Source organism: Arvicanthis niloticus, chromosome 15 (assembly GCF_011762505.2).
Source record: "Arvicanthis niloticus isolate mArvNil1 chromosome 15, mArvNil1.pat.X, whole genome shotgun sequence".
NCBI lineage: Eukaryota > Metazoa > Chordata > Mammalia > Rodentia > Muridae > Arvicanthis > Arvicanthis niloticus.
This window is the reverse complement of record NC_047672.1, coordinates 21,503,954-21,524,387: the sequence shown is the minus strand read 5'-3', so window position 1 is coordinate 21,524,387 and position 20,434 is coordinate 21,503,954. Positions and strand designations below refer to the sequence as shown.

The 20,434-nt window shown below is 49.2% G+C and overlaps 1 protein-coding gene and 2 long non-coding RNA genes across 9 annotated transcripts in view; 2 read left to right on the top strand and 1 right to left on the bottom strand.

Moving 5' to 3' along the window:
• The window catches only part of LOC143434523 (uncharacterized), a 17,437-nt gene extending 13,476 nt beyond the window's left edge, over nucleotides 1-3,961 (top strand). For 3 of the 5 annotated variants that reach the window (XR_013104047.1, XR_013104049.1, XR_013104050.1), the window contains 2 exons: nucleotides 1,645-1,760; nucleotides 2,743-3,961. This is a non-coding gene — a long non-coding RNA (uncharacterized LOC143434523). The remainder of the gene's footprint in view (nucleotides 1-1,644; nucleotides 1,761-2,742) is intronic. The other 2 variants (XR_013104048.1, XR_013104051.1) reach the window with 1 other exon arrangement.
• On the bottom strand, nucleotides 2,798-12,841 carry LOC143434524 (uncharacterized). Its single transcript, XR_013104052.1, has 3 exons — nucleotides 12,613-12,841; nucleotides 7,653-7,715; nucleotides 2,798-2,939 (listed from the first exon to the last, which is right to left on the bottom strand). It is a non-coding gene; the product is annotated as an uncharacterized LOC143434524 (long non-coding RNA).
• Nucleotides 11,561-20,434, top strand: Zyx (zyxin). Of its 3 annotated transcripts, none has more exons than XM_034518894.2 (10): nucleotides 11,561-11,692; nucleotides 12,241-12,465; nucleotides 12,935-13,137; nucleotides 13,281-13,373; nucleotides 13,486-13,980; nucleotides 17,976-18,096; nucleotides 18,221-18,390; nucleotides 18,500-18,678; nucleotides 19,377-19,497; nucleotides 19,891-20,434. In XM_034518894.2, the coding sequence occupies exons 2-10, from the start codon at nucleotides 12,258-12,260 to the stop codon at nucleotides 19,993-19,995; spliced, it is 1,695 nt and encodes a 564-aa protein (XP_034374785.1). In that variant the 5' UTR covers nucleotides 11,561-11,692; nucleotides 12,241-12,257; the 3' UTR covers nucleotides 19,996-20,434. The 3 variants fall into 3 exon arrangements, with proteins under 3 accessions (XP_034374785.1, XP_034374784.1, XP_034374783.1); XM_034518893.2 differs by lacking the exon at nucleotides 11,561-11,692 and adding an exon at nucleotides 11,774-12,106 and having other exon boundaries at nucleotides 12,244-12,465; XM_034518892.1 differs by lacking the exon at nucleotides 11,561-11,692 and adding an exon at nucleotides 11,774-12,106.

The following is a 20,434-nucleotide window of genomic DNA, read 5'->3' as shown; positions in this document are numbered from 1 at the left end:
GGACACGAATCCTATATATAACATAAGCTTGCTAGTCCTTGTATCCCAGCCCGAATACTTTATCCAACTGTGTGGGATGGGAAGCCCTGAGCTTTGCAGAGACCTGCCAGATGTGGACCCTCAGGAAAAGGTGCAGCACATCTGACTGCTTCTTCTACCATAGCTCTCGGATATATTTGTATTCACCTATCTTGGCTTACTTGATAGCTGTGACCAGACCTGGACTTTTTAACTTTTGAATGAGGCTGAAGCTATTAATACTATGGGGAATTTTGAAGTCAGATTGGATACCTTCTGCATTTTAAGATGACCATAAATCTTTGGGGACAGAAGTAGCTGTTATGGTTTGAAAATAAAATGCTCCTGCAAGTTTATATGTTTGAATATTTGGTCCCTAGTTGTAGGAACTATTTGGGTTAGCTGGAACTTGGAAAGGAACTGTGGGCCACTTGGAAGAGATGGATCAGCATGGGTGGGGTCAATATGAGGTGGCTCTGGGCATTATAGCCCAAGGCCCATTTCTAGCCCTCTCAGCTTCCTGGTTGGTCCCATGAGTAAGTAGCTGTTGAACATTTTTGTTGCTCCAAACTAAGCCCATTGCATATCTTCCTCACTGAGATGCTCTAAACCATTGAGTCAAAATAAATTTTTCCTCTCCTTTCTTCTGTTAGGTAATACATCACAGCTATGTAAAATAACACAACTGAAAAACACTGTGAGTTTTTGTTGTTGTTGTTGTTGTTGTTTTGATCTAGTTAGACTTATTTTTGGAGGAGCATCTTTGCTAGGATGTTATAATAGAGCTGTTTCCTGTGGGTATGACATAACCATCAGCTATCATGAAGAAAATGATGTTAGCCTACAGAATACCTTAGCATGTAAGTACGGCCACAAAATAACAGAACAACACAGTGACAACTAGGCCTATGGTGATGGTATCATTCCCTCGACAGAAGGAATGAGGAAAGGATAGTCACAAAGGTCCCTTCTAGGATTCCGGTCACCACTCTCTCCTGTTCTGTGGAAGTAGTCTTAGAAGAAGAGTGCTAGAGTATATAGTTAGGAGGTTAGGACTCTGGGGAACAACTTTTTGTGAGCTATCGCCATGTTGGGGTTGGGATATTAGGTGACACAAGCTACCTTTGAGTTACCCATGTTCTTGTAAGCAAAGCCCCATAAACTCATTGGTTCTCCAAGAAAGCTGCCAGTGATGGGTCCTCTGGATGGATTTTTTTTTCCCTTGTCAGTGCCTATCTAGGGTGATCTTTTTGTGTATCTAGAAAAAAAAACATGTAATATGAGATGACTGGCATGCCCTACCATGCCTAGCTTTGTGGAAGAACAAACTTGGCACAAGAAATGTCAAGTGCAAAGCTCCAAGGTAGGAGTGTTTCTTGCCTCTGTTGTTGGAACAGAATGAATAGATGAGGTCAAGGAATACTTTTGGCAGATATGTGGGAGAGGGTGTGGCTAGGGAAGATCTTTCAATTGGTTTGATTTCCTCAGTGAAGCCAGAAGGAAGGCTATTAGTTGTGTGTGCTTGGCTCAGGGAGTGGCACTATTTGGAGATGTGGCCTTGTTGGAGGAAATGTGTCACTATGATCATGGGCTTTAAGACCCTCTTCCTAACCATGTGATAACCAGTCTTCTCCTAGATGCCTTCAGAACAAGAGGTGGAACTTTCAGCATCTTCAGTTCCATGCCCACCTGGACGCTGCCATGCTCCCACCTTGATGATAATAGACTGAACATCTGAACCTGTAAGCCAGCACCAATTAAATGTTGTCCTTATAAGAGTTGCTTCAGTCATGGTGTCTTTTCAAAACAGTAAAACCCTAAGACAATGAGGCTGAAGAACAATAAGATGAGGTCTAGACGTCTTCCTAGGGACTAGGAAAGTAAATGGACATTCAAACTGGAATGCTTATGAGGAAACATAGTTAATTGCCAAGGGGCACTTGAAGTTCATCATCATGAATTTTCAGAAGGCCTGTGTATTTTCTCCGATCTTGCTGAAATGCATGGGTGCAAGCATGGTAATAAAGGGGAGGGTAACCTATGATTAGGTTTAGTGGGTACCAAAGAGGAAGAGAGGAGCATAAAGGAACTGGGAGCTGGTTTAAGAGAATAACTTGTTTAAGGAATTGAAACTGATACAGAAGCATGGCAATGGAAAATGGAATTGTTTATCTTGGGTTCCAAGAATTGTCTGAGTTAAAGTAAAAGAAGTGGATGGCTAGAAATATAAAAGAAGGGAGAGAAACTTAGCATTTCAGAGTGAAGTAGTGGCATATTTATTTGGAACTGTTCTGTGATGGCAACTCGTAATGTGTCAATAATGAACACACCAAAAATGAAAATTGTCTCTGTAAGGCTTAGATTTTTCTTCTTTTTTTTCCCACATTTATTTATTTTATTGTATGTGAGTACACTGTCACTCTCTTCAGACACACTAGAAGAGGGCATCAGATCCCATTACATATGGCTGTGAGTCACCATGTGGTTGGTGAGACTTGAACTCAGGACCTTAGGAAAAGTAGTCGGTGCTCTTAACTGCTGAGCCATCTCTCCAGCCCCTCCCTGGTTTAGGGTTTTCTAAAAGTACTTTATTTAGGGTTCTCGAATGCTTTAACCTCCCTTCTAACCCATTGATCAGAGGTAGAGGAAAAGGTTTATAGGAAAAGGGGGTTGTGGACCTGTTTACAAATAGTTCTTTGAAGAGATTCCATTCTTTATTGTCAGGATACCAGCAATCCAGTCCAATGGCAAACACCAATACAGATCAGTAGCGGCAGTCTAGTCCAATGGCAAACACAAAACACATATCAGTAGCAGCGACTCAATGCAGCAGAAACTACAAGGCTTCACTGAATCAGCATGAGTCAGCGGAACTGTGAAGAATCAGCGGGAATACCACAAGTTCTTTCTCAAGTTTCTCTCTATAAAGTCAAGATAAGTGAAGATCAGCGAAGGCCAGCAAGGCATTGCATGACATGGCAATGCAAGAGCATCATTTCACCGTCTGTGAGGTTCTATTATACTCTTTCCAAACATCACATGCTTTGTAAAGTGTCTGTTTCAGCAAAACACCCTCCCACAAGATAGCTTCCAGAAAAACATCACGTGACACTGTAGAGTGAAAAATTATAAAGGCCATTTTATGAAATATGTGTAGATTCTTTGCCCTTAGACCTGGGCAGAAAAGTGCAGATTCCAGAATGAGGAACTGAAAACAAGATTTCAGGCCTTCACTTCCCCGGAGCACATTCCGGATGGGAGGACATTATTCCCTGAATCAAGCCTCAGGCAGTAGGCCCGCCTAAAGAGTGGAAGAGGCCCAAGGCAGGAAGACACATTCCTGACCATAAAAAATACAAGCCATCTAGGTGGGGCTGTGACTGGAGGAAATGAGAAATATTTTGTAATGACGGTATAGGGGACAGTGACTTGGTAAGACCACATTTTTGAGAAGAATGAGTGTGCAGAGTGATTTTCACATGACTCTAGATCATTTGGACTAGATTCCTCTGAAATGTTCCACTGTTCTTGGTTACCTCTCCCTCCCTTGATCTTCCCAGTGCTATGTTCAAAAGTTGTAAAACAACCAATCATGTGTAACCGCGCGAAAATGCAACCAATCATGTATAACCACGCGAAAATGCCTTCCTTTCCCCACCCCATGCTATAAAAGACCCCTTATCCCGCCATTCGAGGCCAAACCTTGCTCTTGGAGCTAGAGAGCTTGTGGTTTGACCACCGGCTAACTTCCCTAATAAAGCCTCTGCTGATTGCATCCAGGTATGGTTTCTTGTGATCTTTGGGTGGTCATGATTTCCTGAGACTTGAGGAAGGGTCTCCCGAGTATGGGGGTCTTCAACACAACAGCAGTTACAAGGAAACCAGAAATTTCCATTTCATGTCTCAATTGATGTGCTACTGGGGGGAAACACATTATCAGTAGCAGTGGCTCAATCCAGCAGAACCTGCAAGGCTTCACTGAATTAGCATGAGTCAGCAGAATATGTTTTCCTAACTGGGAGCTTTGGGCTGGTGATGGCTGCTGCTGAGAGGGGACTGACTCAGTTCTCCTTAGCAATGTGGCCCATGAGCCAGGCGACATCACCACACTCTTTCACATATGGGCAGTATTGACTGTACTCAGTGAGCTGTAAACGGGAGGAGGGAAAAGAAAAGAAAAAGGAGGAAGGAAGAAAAAAGAGACATATGGTTTGAGGGTGTGTGTGTTCAGTTTGAGAGTTAGAAAGAGTCGTGGAAGGTGAAAATGATCTAAATACATTGTATTCATATGTGTAATTACCAAAGAGCATATAATAATATTTTAAAAGATGTGCTATAGTGTAAATTACACTGAATTCTCATGAGTTAGTACCAATAAGAGATAGTTCACTAATAAATTTTAAAATATAGGCTATACATTGAGGTGGTAGGCTTTTACATATACTAGTTTTAAGAAAGTATATTATGAGGATGAAGAGAAGACTCAGGTGTTAAGAGCAATGGCTGCTCTTACAGGGATCTGGGTTTGATTCCTAGTACACAGAGGCAGATCGTAAAATCTGTAACTCAAGTTCCAGGGAATCTGATACCCTCTTCTGGCTTCCCTGGGCTCGAGGCATGTAAACAGTACACAAATGTACATGAAGGTAAGACACCCCCACAGAACCAGCCAACAAAGTATATTATTAGAAATAGCATCTCACTATGGGTGTGGATCACATGTCTGTTATATTTTGTGGGGAAAGTGGTGGTGATGGGCAAAGCTACGAAAGCAAGGAGTCATCTACAAGGGTTTTAAAAATGTCTGAACACTCATAGTACAGGCATTTTGGAACGAGTGAACTAGAACACAGCAACCCTCTAGTAATGGTCCCAGATGAAAAAGGATTGCACAAGGACATGCAGTAAGTAGTTCACAGTTTGATGACATGATGTTCAAAGCTGGGAGATATTATGGAGGAACAAAGGGGAATTGTGTAGACATGGCAGCGAGGATCCAAAGAGACATTTGTTCCATGGTCAGTGCTAGCGGCACAAAGGCTGTGACAGACAAACACTGCAGCTACTTGACAGGGCTACGGAGGAGGTGTGTCCCGGCAGCTGCAGCTTAGGGCAGGAAGAGAGAGAGAAGGCTTTTTTGCTGAGAATGGCCTGTGAGTTCCAGATCCAACTGGAAGGTTCAGGTGTTGAGCAAGAAAGCAGGATGGAAGGTGAACTGAAGAGCTAGGGCTTCCTAAGGGACTGACACACATGGTGTTTGGGGACTTAATGAGATGCACTCTGGTGTTTTCCAGACAGAAAACAAAGGGAGGCTTGTGAGCACAGGAAGGTAGAGAGGAGAGTGCTCCTTTACTCTCCTCTGCTAGAGGACATGGGGGATTGGGGAAATGGGGGTCATAGGTCATACTTGAGTCTGAGGAAGGGGCACACTGCTCCTCTACCTAGCCACTAAATGGTGTCCCTCAAGGCCCAGCATCCTAAGTGCTCTCAGCTTCTCATGCAATCTTTGCACTATTGTTTGAATGGTATAAACAAATGGTAAACAAAAGCTATATGGTAAAGGCTAGACCACCAGCCAGGGGCACTATCCTGAAGTGGTTGGACCTTTAGGTGGTATGGGCTGGTGAAAGAAAATTAGTTATAGGGGCTGGTTTTGGGTTTCAGAGGCTTAGTCCATGGTCATCATGGCGGGAAGCATGGCAGTGTGCAGGCAGACATGGTGCTGGAGAAGGAGCGAGGGATTCTATATCTTGATCTGCAGGCAGCAGGAGGAGAACTCTTGAGTATCTGAGACCTCAAAGCTCTCCCCCATAGTGACACACTTCCTCCAGCAAGGCCGTATTCTAATAGTGCCACTCCCTATGGGCCAAACATTCAAACACACAAGTCTATGGGGCCATACTTACTCAAACCATCACACACATGTTCCCATTATCACCACACTGTCCTACTGTGGCATTTATAAAATTAAGAACTCTTGTCATGCCATTCTATGTCATCTAAAACTCTGCAATAGCCCCACATTGTTTGTAAGATGAAGCCATAGCTCTTCCTCAAGCTCTGGAGTCTCCCCATCCAGCCTCTCCCTCAGATGTCCTGTGGGCTTGCCTCTCTGGGGTTCCAGGATGAGCTATGTCCTCTGCTATCAGAGCTATCAGAGAGTCTTGCAGAAGTTGTTCCTCCCAGTTAACATGCCCGTCTTCCTAATTTCATTTCATATCAGAAAAAAACTTTCTTTCTTTCTTTCTTTCTTTCTTTCTTTCTTTCTTTCTTTCTTTCTGTTTTTTGGGTTTTTCTTTCTTTCTTTTTCTTTTCTTTTCTTTTTTTTTTTGGTTTCGAGACAGGGTTTCTCTGTGTAGTCCTGGCTGTCCTGGAACTCACTCTGTAGACCAGGCTGGCCTCTAACTCAGAACTCCGCTTGCCTCTGCCTCGCAAGTGCTGGGATTAAAGGCGTGCACCACCACTGCTCAGCTTGAGAGAGAAACCTTTCTTGAGCTCTCGGGCTCAGGTAAGACATGCCCTAATTCTATGGTCTTTAAGTCTCTGGAACAGCTGCATGTTGGTTTTATTTGACGAACATTTCTCCTAGTAGGTCCCCTAAGGGTGCAGACTGTCTGTGAGGGCTGGGAGCGCATCCGTCTTCACTCAGTATTGTACTAGACTTGATGTTAAACAAAAGGCCGAAGAGCTACTTTGTTCACATTATAACCAGCACAGAATGTCCTGCATATAGTGCTAAATACATGGATGAGTTGGGATGTTATGAAGATCCTGAAGCCTTTTTCAAATATAGGATCAGCAATCTACTATGGATTCTGGTGGTTCTGAAACTCAGTGTCAGTCACTAAATGGATGATGCAAGGCTCTAGATTTGTTCCAGGCTCTGTGTTGCGCTGCTACTAAGCCAACGGCAGCAACTGAGTAGGAACTGGGAGATTCTGGGGTGGCACAAGTATTACAGCTCATACTTCAGTACCAGATCTTCAGGGGTTTGCCTGAGCAGGTTGTCGGTCTTGGCATCTGCTGTTCTGGGTAAATTCCTTTCCTCTCCCTGACAGAGCAGCCATTTGTCACGTAGCTCCCACCCTTGGGTGTTGAGGTAAATAGCAACCAAGCAGGTGGCATAAGCAAGTTCTGCTGGTTAACACATGAGCACCCACTTCCTGTGTTAGATCAACCCCTTGGGTGGGTTTCTGACGTTCAACCCATCTTATTGAAAGGGAGTGGAAGTAGGAAGCAGCTTCACGTAAGCACTTCTCGTCTCCGACAGAATAGGTTATCTATCCACACTCACTCGGTTCCCTGAAATGTTTACTGCCTGTAATGACATAGCTATTTTCAGTGACAAATGCTGCAGCTTCTAGGCCAGGCTCTCTGGTTCTGGCTTCCTCTGGGTACAGAAGACGGAAGCAGCAGATGCCCCACTACCGGTAGCCTCTGTGCCAGCAATCTGCCTATGTTGCTGTGGGTGCCCTGGGCCTCTTTTCCTGTCTGCCCTTCACAGCTCCAATGGTTGCTGACTCCTTGCCATTTGACCATCTGCCTTGCCTGGCCCCCACATTTGTGAGCTGATGATTGCAATGCTTTTGGGTTCCCATCTGGCTCGGCACCAAGGGTGAATGAAGGTCTCCTACCTGCTCCTGCTCCTCTGACCTCTGCAGACTTGGCCCCATAGTCCTTTCACCGATACTTCAAACCTGATGGGATCATAACAGAGGTTATAGATGAGAAGGCCACCCAGCTATTGTTGTTATGTCTCCTCACTAGGAAAGCACTGTGGAGTGGGTGATTTAAAAAGAAACAAAACAAAACAAAAAACAACAACATACTTTATTTTCCTTCTGAGAGCAAGGACTAGGGTGTTTAGAAGATGGAAGTTATGTGAAAATATGGGTTGACCTGAGTCTGGGGAAGGGGAAGAGAAAGTGCACACAAGAGGAGGCTATGACATCCATCAGTCATTTGGGCTGACCTGGAAGAACAGAAGCCCGGTGGCATTGTTAATTGTCTGTTCTACCCTTCCATTGGGGGTGTGTGTGGGGGAAATGGCAGCTGGGCATAGCAGGAAGCTGTTGGCTGGGACCTTGGCCACAAAGCTTCACCTTCATCTCATCCCCATTCCCATCAACATTCTCAAGCCCAAGAGTCTTTTGTACTGAAAAACAAATGCCAGTGGGACCAGGAACCAACACATTTGTCTGCAAGTGGGAAACCCTGAGTCACATGTCTGCAGCACTCGGTGCAAGGAGAGCACTCTGCAGATGCAGAGGCATGATGGGGTTTCACTTCTCTCATCTCTTATTTATTATATTATAAAAGCAGTCCATGTTCATGGGAAAATACAACTGATAAAAGCCTTTTTGCTATCCCTGGTTGTTTTTGTTTTGTGTTTTTCTGTCTGTTTGAGACAAGGTTTCTCTGTGCAGCCTTGGCTGTTCTAAAATTCACTCTGTAGACCAGGTTTACCTCAAACTCACAGAGATCAGCCTGCCTCTGCTGGGATTAAAGAAAAGCGTGGACCACCATGGCCTGGCTACTATCTCTGATTCTAGTCTCCAAACCTAACAACTGACATTAACAATTTTAGGAAACTTTCTGGCAACGTGATGCTATGTAATGATATCATAAACCACTTATAGATGGAGAAGGCATGTGCACATACATGGAAAGATAGAATCTGATGCTGATGTGAAGGAAAGGGTTTATTTGCATTATACATCCTGGGTCACAGTCCATCACTGAGGGAAGCCAGGCAAACATTCAAGATATGAAGGAAGGAACTGAAGCAGAGACCATAGAAGAATCTTGTTTATTGGCTTGCTCCTCATAGCTAGCTCAGCTTGCTTTTATGTACATCCCAAGACCATCTGTCCAATGATGACACTGCCCCCCAGTGAGCAAAGCCCTCCCACATCAATCATAAATCAAGAAAATGTCTCATAAATCTGCCTAGAAGCAATCTAATGGGAGCATTTTTACATTTGAGGTTCCCCTTTTCCAAGATGACTTTAGCTGTGTCAAGTTGTCAAGCAACTTAATCAACATACTGTGTTACAAAAACATTATGTAGTTTAAGAAGTGACAATCCAGCATCTAGTTAGCTTTAGTTTCCTTAGCAGCCAAATACAATATACGGGCCTTGCTACACATGGGTGTGTGCACCCAGGTGTGCTGCTGGAGGTCAAGCCTGAGGTGCCATGCATGCTAGGCAGGCCCTGTATCATTGCGGTGTACCTAGCCTGTGAACAGTCATTGCAGTCATTGTTAATGTTTCAATAGTACGCTGATGCTTACGGTAGTGGTCATATCTTTACTCTTTTGTCTGCTTGCAGCCAGCATATCGAAAAGACTTCTGATAGTATCTTTGCTTTGCAATTCTTTCTTCGGTCACTATGCTGTTTCTTCCATGAATGCTATGAATGCCACACTTTGTACTGTATATCTTTGAGGTGTGTGTGTGTGTTGGGGGGGGGATACTTCTCATATCTAGTGTGAGTAAAGCCTGGGAAGTGTGTAAGGATGTAAGGATATTTTAGTAGCCAAGGACGGTGGCCATTTCCTGGCTTCCTCTCCCTGGTTTACTATATGCTTGAGGTGGAGACATTGACTGACTTCCTACACATCACTCATACTACCCAAGAACATCAAATAGAATTGCTTGCTTAGGAAAACCCACCAAGAATCATTAGGGTAATTTCTGCTTGCTGTCTACATTTTAATAGCATTGACTCTAAGTCTGGCCAGCTGAGACTTCCTGGGCCAGTCCTTCTGACCCTTTTGGAAACTCTGTTTGGTTTCTAATTTGTATTTAGAACGGCTGGCTTTTAAAACTCTTAGCTCTAATATTCTGCATCTCGACTGCTCTTAGTTGTCTGTGAAATTGAGTCTGCCTACACACTCTCCTATTCTTGATTTATAAATAGGTTCAGCTGCCAACAATTACACATACTCTATTTTTCGACGTTCCTTAAAGAGGCTTTTAGAGGGAAGGTGGCTTTTACTCTTATAAAGTTATCTGGAAACTCCATTTCCCCACACGGGCATATTTGGAAGGATGATGATGATGACTCTTGGTCTGAAAAGCCCAAGAAAAAAATCTCTAACACACAAAGTAAATCCAGTATCAAGTTTCTAACAGATCTTCATAGGAGCAGGCCTGGGACCGGCTCGTGCATGTTAGGGTGTGTATACCTGAGTACTTTGTCTCATATATGGTCACGCATACAATGCGAAAACACTGGTGATGGAAACATTAAGATGACAGAGAAAAGAGTGGGGCCTGGAAAGATGATGAATGTATAGTCATAGATATGATTCAAGACTTAAGGTTGACGGAAGGAAAGGGCTCTGAATCTACTAAGACACATTAAACCTGCCTGGCAAACTAGAAGGGAACAAGTGAGGGAATGCTGCCTAGGTTAACTGGCTGGAAATTTCCGTTCTTTGCAGCCTGGGCCTTGCATGGAGGTAATACTGAGAACTACATAGACTTTTCAGGCATGGCACGCTATTTATTCTTTCACATAAAGCAGGAGGCAAATGAGTTAAATGCCATCCCTTTTACAATGGAGGCAATGAAACCGAATGAATGAAGAAACCTGTCCGCTGGGTTGGAAACTGGGCTCCCTGGCCTCACTCTGGACTCCATCTTTGCCAAGGGGGTTAATTAACTCTGACCTAAGTGCACCTCCTGGGGCCATCTTTCCAGGTAACATCCCAGTCTCTCATCCTAAGTTCATGGGGTTAGTTTGCATGCCCCTAAAGCTTAGTTCAAGGTTTCTGGACAGTAGGGTGTAGCAGATGGGGACAAGGTTTGGAAACTCAGAGGACAGTTAGAGCCTCAGCCAGGGATGACGGTGTAAAACAGAAGGAAGTCCCCGGGGGTTGGATATTGGACTAGAGGACCTAACGCGTAACTCTATAATTTGGACGAAGTTTCCGTGTGTAGTTTTACAATTTAAAAAAAAAAAAAAAAGGAGAGAGGGTAGGAAAAGGAAGGGAAGGGAGATTCAGAAAGTAAGAAAGGCAGACACCAGGTTTGTCAGATGTCTTTTATGTAGCCTGGGGCACAGTCTCAGGCTGAGGAATCCGGCTGGACCAGTGGGGGGCTCCACTGAGCTTTGTGTCCCGGGGGCCGCTGACAACCCAAAGACTCTTGAGGGACTGGGAAAGGCTTGCTGAAGGGATCCTCAAGGACTAGTCCCCGGAGGCTATTTGGGTCTTCCTAGATTGTTCTACCGCTCATCCTGACTTTGCCCTTGTACCTCCATTCCTGGACTCAAAGCAGTGGACACTCTCCCCGGGGGCAATACATTTGCAGGCGGGTCTAGGGCTCGGCGAATTCCTAGAAGCCTTACGAGGCTGCCTTGCTCAGGAAGTTAGCATTTCCCCTAGAGCGCTAAGGCTCCTGCTCGCACACGGGTAGGTTACAGAAGGCCGGTCTGGGAGCCGAGTGCCGGCAGGGCGAACGTCCCCTCACCATCCCCGCCCACCCAGGAGTAGGGTCCCATCCCGGTCCTGCGCTCCGGGACTGATCATAGGACACGTGGGATGCCGAGCTGAAGCTGCGGGGAGGGGCGGGGTCAGGCAATAGCGGGCCGGCCGGGGAAGCGGGACTGAGCTGCTTCGGGACCTCTGGGATACTCGCCGGCCTGCTCAGCCCGGAGTGCGGACGGTGAGTCAGTTCTCCAGCACTCGCGGGTCGGGAGGGGGAAGGGGGGGTAGGTAGCAGGTCAGGAAATGACATCAGAGGCCTGTGCTGGGGAAGGGTGGTCTGTGCCCGGCGGGGGCGGTGGTGAGTAGAGAGGCCGCAGGCAGACCTTTGCAGAGCCTGGAGCCCGGGGCAGGACCCGGGCCCCTTCCTGGGGGAGTTTCCTGCCTGGTCCTCCCTCCCCGGGCTCTCCCCGCCCCCTCTCCGGGCCGCTCCTTGTATGGTCTGGGCGCCGCTCGCTCCCCGCCCCCTCCCTCCCTTCCCTTGCCCGTCGTCCCTCCCCGCTTGGCTAGAAGCTGCTCCGGACCGGGACGCAGAGTCCGCGGACTCGGCGCCGAGGCGGTCACCCGAGACGCGGCTCTCACGCTCCTGCGCGCGGTGAGGCGCGGGGGAGAAGCTCCGTCGTCCCGGGAAGGGGACGCGGGGGAGGGGCGGGTGGGGTCACCGAGGGGCGCTTGGGACCGAGTGTCAGCCCCGCACGGCTCTGCGTAACCTGACGACCCACCCCGCAGCAGCCCCCGGCCTGGCCATGGCGGCCCCCCGCCCGCCTCCCGCGATCTCCGTGTCCGTCTCGGCCCCCGCGTTTTACGCCCCGCAGAAGAAGTTCGCCCCGGTTGTGGCCCCGAAGCCTAAAGTGAATCCTTTCCGGCCTGGGGACAGCGAGCCTCCTGTGGCTGCCGGGGCCCAGAGAGCACAGATGGGCCGGGTGGGCGAGATCCCCCCACCGCCCCCGGAAGGTATGCGGCTGGGATTGGGGGCCCGGATCCTTCTCGGGCGCCAGGTAGGGGGGTCGGTGGTTTGCGGAATTTGGGGTTGTCTGGAAAGGCTGTTGCGGAGGGGGCTGGGCGCTGGGTGGCTACCCTGTCCTGAGCAGATGTTCTTACCTCATCTTGGAGCTCCTGGCTGGGAGCCAGGACCCTTGGGACTGTTCCAAGTCTCCCGCCTGGGGGTAGGAGGCGGGAATGTGGGCCAGGAATCTTCCCCTCTGGATCCGTTCTCTGAAGTGTAACGGGAGCTGCACGGTTCTTCAACCTAGCTCGTTCTCACTCGACCTGCTTCGCCCAGGGCATCCTGAGCCCTCGTTATGGTCCGCACACACTCTTGGAATGCAGAAAAGAGTTCTTGGATTAGGGGGTTAAAACAATCGGCTGAGGAGAGGAGGAAAGAGGGTCGGTACTGATAGCCTTCTCTCTCCTTCCTACCCAGACTTTCCTTTGCCCCCTCCTCCCCTTATTGGGGAGGGCGACGACTCAGAGGGTGCCCTGGGAGGTGCCTTTCCACCTCCACCTCCCCCGATGATCGAGGAACCATTCCCCCCTGCTCCTCTGGAGGAGGACATCTTCCCCTCCCCTCCACCTCCACTGGAGGAGGAGGGAGGGCCTGAGGTCCCTACCCAGCTCCCACCGCAGGTAGGGAGGACTTGGAGGGCAGCTTTGCTGAAGATGGGGTGGGGGACACCTCCATGGGCTGGAGAGGAGTCTTTAACTCTCCCCCATGGGAGTGGGGTGACAAGGGAAGACTGGGATGGGTGCTCTGACCCCTGACCCTCTAGCCCAGGGAGAAAGTGAGCAGTATTGACCTGGAGATCGACTCTCTGTCCTCACTGCTGGATGATATGACCAAGAACGATCCCTTCAAAGCCCGGGTAAGGGGCAGGACAGTAGGAAAGTCTGGGCTTAGAAGGAGAGGAGGGGACACAGGAAGAGATGACAACCTCCTCTAAGTGCATTTCTCTCCCCTTCTGCTTCTCCTTGCAGGTGTCATCTGGATATGTACCCCCACCAGTTGCCACTCCATTTGTTCCCAAGCCTAGTACCAAGCCTGCCCCTGGGGGCACAGCACCCTTACCTCCTTGGAAGACCCCTTCTAGCTCCCAGCCACCACCTCAGCCGCAGGCTAAGCCTCAGGTCCAGCTTCATGTCCAGCCTCAGGCCAAGCCCCATGTCCAACCCCAGCCTGTGTCTTCTGCTAATACACAGCCCCGAGGTCCCCTTTCTCAGGCTCCAACTCCAGCGCCCAAGTTTGCTCCAGTGGCTCCTAAATTTACTCCCGTGGTTTCCAAGTTCAGCCCTGGTGCTCCGAGTGGACCTGGGCCACAGCCCAATCAAAAAGTGGCCCCTCCAGAAGCTCCTTCTTCTGTGGGCACAGGCTCCCCTCAGCCCCCTAGCTTCACCTATGCTCAGCAGAAGGAGAAGCCCCTAGTTCAAGAGAAGCAGCACCCACAGCCTCCACCAGCTCAAAACCAAAACCAGGTGAGGAAGCCACAGGCTGAGGCCAGGGGCTGGATGAAGTAGGACTGCAGAAAAAAGGGCAAGAGGGTGAGGGTAGGGTAGAGAACCAGAGGAGCCAGAGTGGGTGTGGCATGGGGGGAAGTATAGGGGTTATCTGGCTGGGCAGAGAGAAAGTTCTTCTGGAGGAAGTCTGGGACTAGCTGGGGCCTGGGTCAATCGGTAGAGCAGCCGGGGCTTAGAAGTAGGAGGATACAACTTTCCGATGTGCCTCTGCCCTAGAATGTTAAAGGGGAGAGTGAGATCACTAGCCCAGCCTTAGTTTTTCCCATTCTTGGGCCTTGACTTAATCCCTAGGCTCCTGAGTTTTCTGAGCACTTTCAACGCCTGAGAACCCATCTAGAGATAAAAGTATAGTCACTACCAGGAAACACTTCCTGGGCCAGCATCAGCTGAGTGCCAGACACTGCTCTGTGCTCTGGAAGTTGGGACCATGGGCAAGAGAGACGTCTCCAACAGGTTCAGTCTTCTGAAGTCACAGGTCTAGGGTAGAATGTCTAGTCTGTTTCTCACAAGGTTTTGGACTCTAGTAAAATTGGCCAAACTTTGAGCCTCCCCCCCCGCCCCCCGCCCATCTTTGAAATAGCTACCCATCCCAAACAATGGTGAAGAGCAAGTTAGCTTATCTAAGTCTAGCACATAAAAGCTCAAAATAGAAACCGACAGTCCAGTTGTTGCTTGTTAGTTCAGGGAAAGAGATCTGAGTTGAAGGGAATCTCTTCTGGCTCTCTGACTGGTAACTGTAAATGACTGCGTCTACTCAGACACAGTGTAGGAAGAATTAGTGTTGCTCAATTCCGATAGCTCAGAATCTATGAGTTACAGGGATTTGAAACTATGAGCCAACATGGGAACTGGCAACTTAGGACCAGCCTCACGAGGTCCGTCTGCCTTCAGGTCCTTGAGGACTCGAGAATCCAGAGAGGCCTGAGAATAGCATTAGGTGGGAAGAGCCTGTGGGAAATTCCAGGGTATGAACACGCGAGGGCTATTTGAAGAACAGAAAGCACAAGGCTCCTATGGGACAGACTTTGAGCTGTACTCGAGATTGGTAGAAGGACTAGGGAATAAAAGTCTTCACTAGGGAGCTTGTGCAGATTGGAGAATCACTGATGGTTTCTCTGTGTGCAGTTAGGCCAGGAGGACTGGTGAAAGCCATAGTACAAAGGTTTTCCAGCTGAGATGCATATTAGAGGTAGAGCGATCTGTGATGCCCGATCTGTGATGCCCAATCTGTGATGCCCGAGAGTTCACTCCTGGGCCACAGTAGTATTAGTTGCAGTGAGAAATATGATCCATGGATGAGAGGCTATGCCAAAGGATAAGCCTATAGGAGGTGGCAGCTGATAGGAGCTGGGATGGGAGAACACAAATGCTAGGAAGGCCCCGAGCCTGGGTATGCTGAGGAGTGACAGTGTTCCAGACAAAATAGAGAAGTGCAGAAGGGGAAATGGTTTGGACGGGAAGTAGAGGGGTCCTGGTGTCAGTGTGTTGCACAACAGGCTTTAGAAGCGCATGCCTTCAACTGTCAGTCAGCTAATGTGGGACTGTAATGCAAGGGCAGGCCTCAAGCTAGAGGTGTATGCACAGCCATACATACCATAGCTTGTAGCTGACAAGTCTTCTAAGAATTCCATAGCAGGAAGTTAAGAGCCTCAGGGACAGTGGGCCACCTTGCGCAGTGCAAAGAAGATGGAGGAAGATCCCAGGATGGGATTCTTAGACGTAGATGACGTGGCCTTGGGGATCTTTATTGTAGGTTTATGGAGCAGGACTGAGATAAGCAGAGGTTTGACTCTTAGGACTTTGTAGATGGCCTCAGGACTGTTTGTGCTATATGGTGGTGACAAAGTTGAGCGAGTTGGTGGAAACATGGAAGTTGGCTGTGTCGCCTGATTTCAGCGTTTGTCAGTGAAGTTGAGTATGGTGGCCTATTAAGATACAGAACATGGAAAGTTGAGGCAGGAGGATTGCTATCAGTTCAAGTCAGACTACAGTGTGAGAGTCTCTCCCTCTCCCTAGGAGAATCCAAGTTTACATTTCATTCAGGAGGCAGAAGCCAGTGAGAAGCCAGTGGGGAAGAGGCCAGAGATCTCTGAGAGCAGCAATTGATCCCAGAGGCACTGGAGGGAGGAAGGACAGGGTGACACACAGTGTTTGATTGGAGAGAAAGAAGGATGAGGGAAGTTACACTGGCCAGCTGCCAGGCATTTAGGCGGTGAGGTCATCAGTGCGTGTGAGGGAGGGGGTGAAGCTCTTGGGGGCTCAGGGAGATGGAAAAGGTTTGGAACAGCTGCTGTGGGGAAGGCAACTGGGAATCTGGCAGATCCAAATACCAGAGAAGCTGGGGCTGGAGGGTGGGAGGGTGGGGCAGGTGCTGCAGAGTTTTGGGAATTCTGCAGTGTTCAGTGGTCTCTCCACCTACTTTCTGCAGTGTAGAGGCAAAACAGGAAACAGGCAGTGCTGTGGCCCAGGGTTAGAGATTGGGCCAGATAGCCAGGGTGGTAGAAAAGGCCTTTGTTGAAAAAGCTAGTGACCAAGCCAGTCTAGGCACTTGATTGACAAGGCACAAGGGCAGGCTCTGGAACACTCAAGACCTTCTGTTAGGCTGTTAGTAGTATGGGTGGTGAAAAGAGAGGTGGGGATAGTTGGGGAGGATCTTGGGACCAAACTGCTGATAAGCATAGGCCCAAGATGTCCTGAGGTGGAAGATATGAAAGAAGAGAATTTTGAAGCCAACAGTGACATTGCTGCTGTCTGGCAGAGAAGGCAGCAGCTGATAGTGTCCTGCAGGAAGGACACGGGTACCCACAGGGAGACGTGCGGTTGAGTAGTTTATCCTTCCAAAGATGGGAACAGCCATTTATAGTAGCATTTACTAGAGAACAAGGATGAGCTGAGTCCGTTTCCCTGTCCTCGGAGGGCAGGGAAGGGAACTTGGAAGAAGACAAAGGTGAAGCTGCATGCAAGGACTCCTGTTACCGAGGAGTAGGAGACTGCTGGAGTCAGTCTTAGAGAAGGTGACTAAAGTCTGGAGGAGTGTGACTTCTGTGCTTTCCTTGGGAAGGTACAGCATGGGAGGTGGAGCTCTGAGTACAGTTCTGGAGATGGAGGGTAAGAGGAGATTGGTGGAGAGGAGATCGTGAAGGGTGCCAGAGGTGGAGGGGTGAAGGCACCAGAACATGATTGGGACCATAGTGCCCTGAGTGCATGTAATCCTGCAATAGACTAGACTCACCCAGACATGCTGGTGCAGGCCATACAGTCCCTCAAGTTGTTGCCCTTAACTGAAGGATACTCTCTCCCCTCTACAGTCTTTAGCACTCAGGGTCTTCTACATAGGAGGAGTGGGCTGGCTTAGCAGCTGGCCTTTTGCTCTCCCCTGGAGACTTTACTGAGGAATGATGAGGATCAGGCAGACTAGAAAACCCTCACTTAGATCAGGGTGTCTGTTTGAAAAGCTGCGAGCCGGGCCCCTACGTACAGATTTTGAGGGTTTAACCTATGCTTCCCACCTATGTTACATCTCATGCTGATGGACTACTCGGGAGCAGGTGGGAAGTGTGTTTGTGTGTGTGTGTGTGTGTGTGTGTGTGTGTGGCATTTGTGGTGGAAGGAAAGGGCTGTCTGAGCATGCTCTGTGAAGTTGATGGTGTGGCCTGGTGTATTTGGTGCTGCTGTATGTATGCTTAGTTGTTCTGGCCTGACTGAATGTCTGGGGGTGCAAGGGTTTGTACTGTATGAATGAAGATGTCCCACTAGGAGATGTGGGCTAAGGGTAGTCCTACCCCTATGTGTTGTGCTAGGGCTCAGGAAAGGGAGCCAGGGAGAGAGGAGCTTGAGACCAAGTATCAAGGGAAGGAGGTAAAAGCTGAGTCCCAGTGTAAGAAGGTGTCAGTAGTTCCATCTGGGAGGATTTAGAGAACATGAAAAGTGCATTGGTGGTTTTTTTTTTTTAGGTACGCTCTCCTGGAGGCCCAGGCCCCTTGACCCTGAAGGAGGTGGAGGAATTGGAACAGCTGACCCAGCAGCTGATGCAGGACATGGAGCACCCTCAGAGGCAGAGCGTGGCAGTGAACGGTGAGTCCAGCACCCACTCTTCGGGGATACCTCATCTGTTGGTGTGTTGGCTGGCCACAAGCTTACAAAAGCTCTTGTGAGCTTCTGTCCTTCTGGTTGAGATGCGTTTCTTTGGTCTTCCCAGAGCCCTGTGGCAAATGCAGTCAGCCACTGGCCCGTGCACAGCCTGCAGTTCGTGCACTGGGACAACTGTTCCATATCACCTGCTTCACTTGCCATCAGTGTCAGCAGCAGCTGCAGGGACAGCAGTTCTATAGCCTGGAGGGAGCACCATATTGTGAGGGCTGCTACACCGTAAGTGTGTTTTGGGGCTTCCGGTTTGGGGGTAGTGGTGGTGGTGGATGAATCTTGGAAGATACTTGGGTACTCTGGTTCCCTCACAACCTGCTGATTTGTCTTCCAGGACACTTTGGAGAAGTGCAACACCTGTGGCCAGCCCATCACGGACCGCATGCTGAGGGCCACTGGCAAAGCCTACCACCCACAGTGCTTCACCTGTGTGGTCTGCTCCTGTCCTCTGGAGGGCACCTCCTTCATTGTGGACCAGGCCAATCAGCCCCACTGTGTCCCTGACTATCACAAGTGAGAGTCTGTCCTGTCTCTTTTCTGTTCCAGCCTTGTTTTGTCCTGTAACCAGGCTCCCACCTGGCTTTAGGTCGGCCACAGACCATAGAGCTAACTGTGGCCTTAGGCTGCTTCCACATTAGCCTTGGCTCCCTTGGGCTGTGCCTTGTGTTCAGCAGTTGGTCCTGGGGTGGCTAGGTTCACATGCTGGCAGGGTTCTCAAAGTTCCTTTGGAGCGCAGCTGCTTGGAGTGCGAGCTTTTTTCCTAGAACTAAGTAGTCTGTCGCCATCTTGAACTGTATGTCTGGGGAATTTTGTGGGGGTGACTAGGATTCCTGTCCTTTCTCTGAGGTCAGGCTAGACATATGCACATGCAGGTATCTTGTGTCCCACATTAGGTAGGACTCCTGGTCAACTGTATAGTATGGGTGGGGTGAGGGTGTGGAGCGAACACCTGTGACAGAGGTGTGGGAGATGGAGTATTATTGTGTGAGTAGAGAGGCAGGAAATTCCTCTTGATAAGGGCCTGCTGTGTGTGTGCGCCACTTGTTCCTTTGGCCTTTCTCATGAACTTGCTCCACCCATGTATGTGGAATAAGCAGGTGTTGCCTGTGGCCACACAACCTGTTCCTCCTTATCCTATGCCCTCCTAAGGGCTAAATGGCGGAGGTGCCCGGCTCCGCTGAGCCTTCTGGACCTGCTTTCTGACCCTTTAGGCAATACGCTCCAAGGTGCTCTGTCTGCTCAGAGCCCATCATGCCCGAGCCTGGCAAAGATGAGACTGTGCGAGTGGTGGCACTGGATAAGAACTTCCATATGAAGTGTTACAAGTGTGAGGTCAGTTGTCCCTTCTGTCTTGCAGAGGTCTCTTTGAGCCTTGGAAAAACTAAGGGACTTGCCAGTGGGTGGGAAGAGTTGTGGGTTTGCCTGGTTTTTTGAGCATGCGTGCATTGGGATGGGGGTGTCGTAGCAGTGAGAAGCAGTCAGAAGGGAGTTGGGATAGGATGGGATAGGCTTCAGTCCTGTAGTGGGATGGCAGCGGGGAGGTTTCCTGCAGACTGTCTACTCCTCCTGCAGGAGAGGCCTGGATCAGGAAGACAGTGCAAGGCCAGGACATCAGCCCTAAGCCTGTGACACACTTGGTCTTACTTCAGGAGCAGCTTCAGCACAGTGGTGGGTGAAGCGAGAACCTTCCTAGCCAGTGCTCCTCACACCTTTTCTTCTTTCTAGGACTGTGGGAAAGCCCTGTCCATTGAGGCAGATGACAACGGCTGTTTCCCTCTGGATGGCCATGTCCTTTGTCGGAAGTGCCACTCTGCTAGAGCCCAGACCTGAGTTGAGGATGGACCACCTTCCAGACCACAGGTCCATCCCCCACCGGGGACCACCCACACTGAGGCCAGTCCATGCCTCCACCCTCCCTGCATTCCAAACCCCTCCCCTGTGTCTCAAGTGCCCTGACCCAGGGCCTCGACATGGCCTAGAAGTACTGAGGCTCCGTCCTGGTGCTCAGGCCCATCCCTGGGCTCCAACCCTTGCCTCTTCTGCAGGGATCACCTATCATCCTGAGGTCCCCAACCCAAGGGTCACATATAGTGCTGCTGCTTTCACTGCTGCACCAATGCCCTTGGCTGGCCTGAGCAGCCTATGCAATGTGCTTGCTGAGGGTAGAAGCCCTCCTCCAGGAGCGTGGCTCCAGCAGCCTGGACACCCACTTCGCTCTGTGCTGCTAGGTTGTGGCCACAGCTAAGATTATAAAACCTTATTTTCCAGA

Excerpts from the sequence above, each read along its gene's own strand:
- Zyx (XM_034518894.2), top strand. The coding sequence starts at position 12,258 with ATGGCGGCCCCCCGCCCGCCTCCCGCGATCTCCGTGTCCGTCTCGGCC. Across the intron at positions 12,466-12,934 it reads CCCCCCACCGCCCCCGGAAG|ACTTTCCTTTGCCCCCTCCT; the intron begins GTATGCGGCTGG and ends CTTCCTACCCAG. Across the intron at positions 13,981-17,975 it reads CAGCTCAAAACCAAAACCAG|GTACGCTCTCCTGGAGGCCC; the intron begins GTGAGGAAGCCA and ends TTTTTTTTTTAG.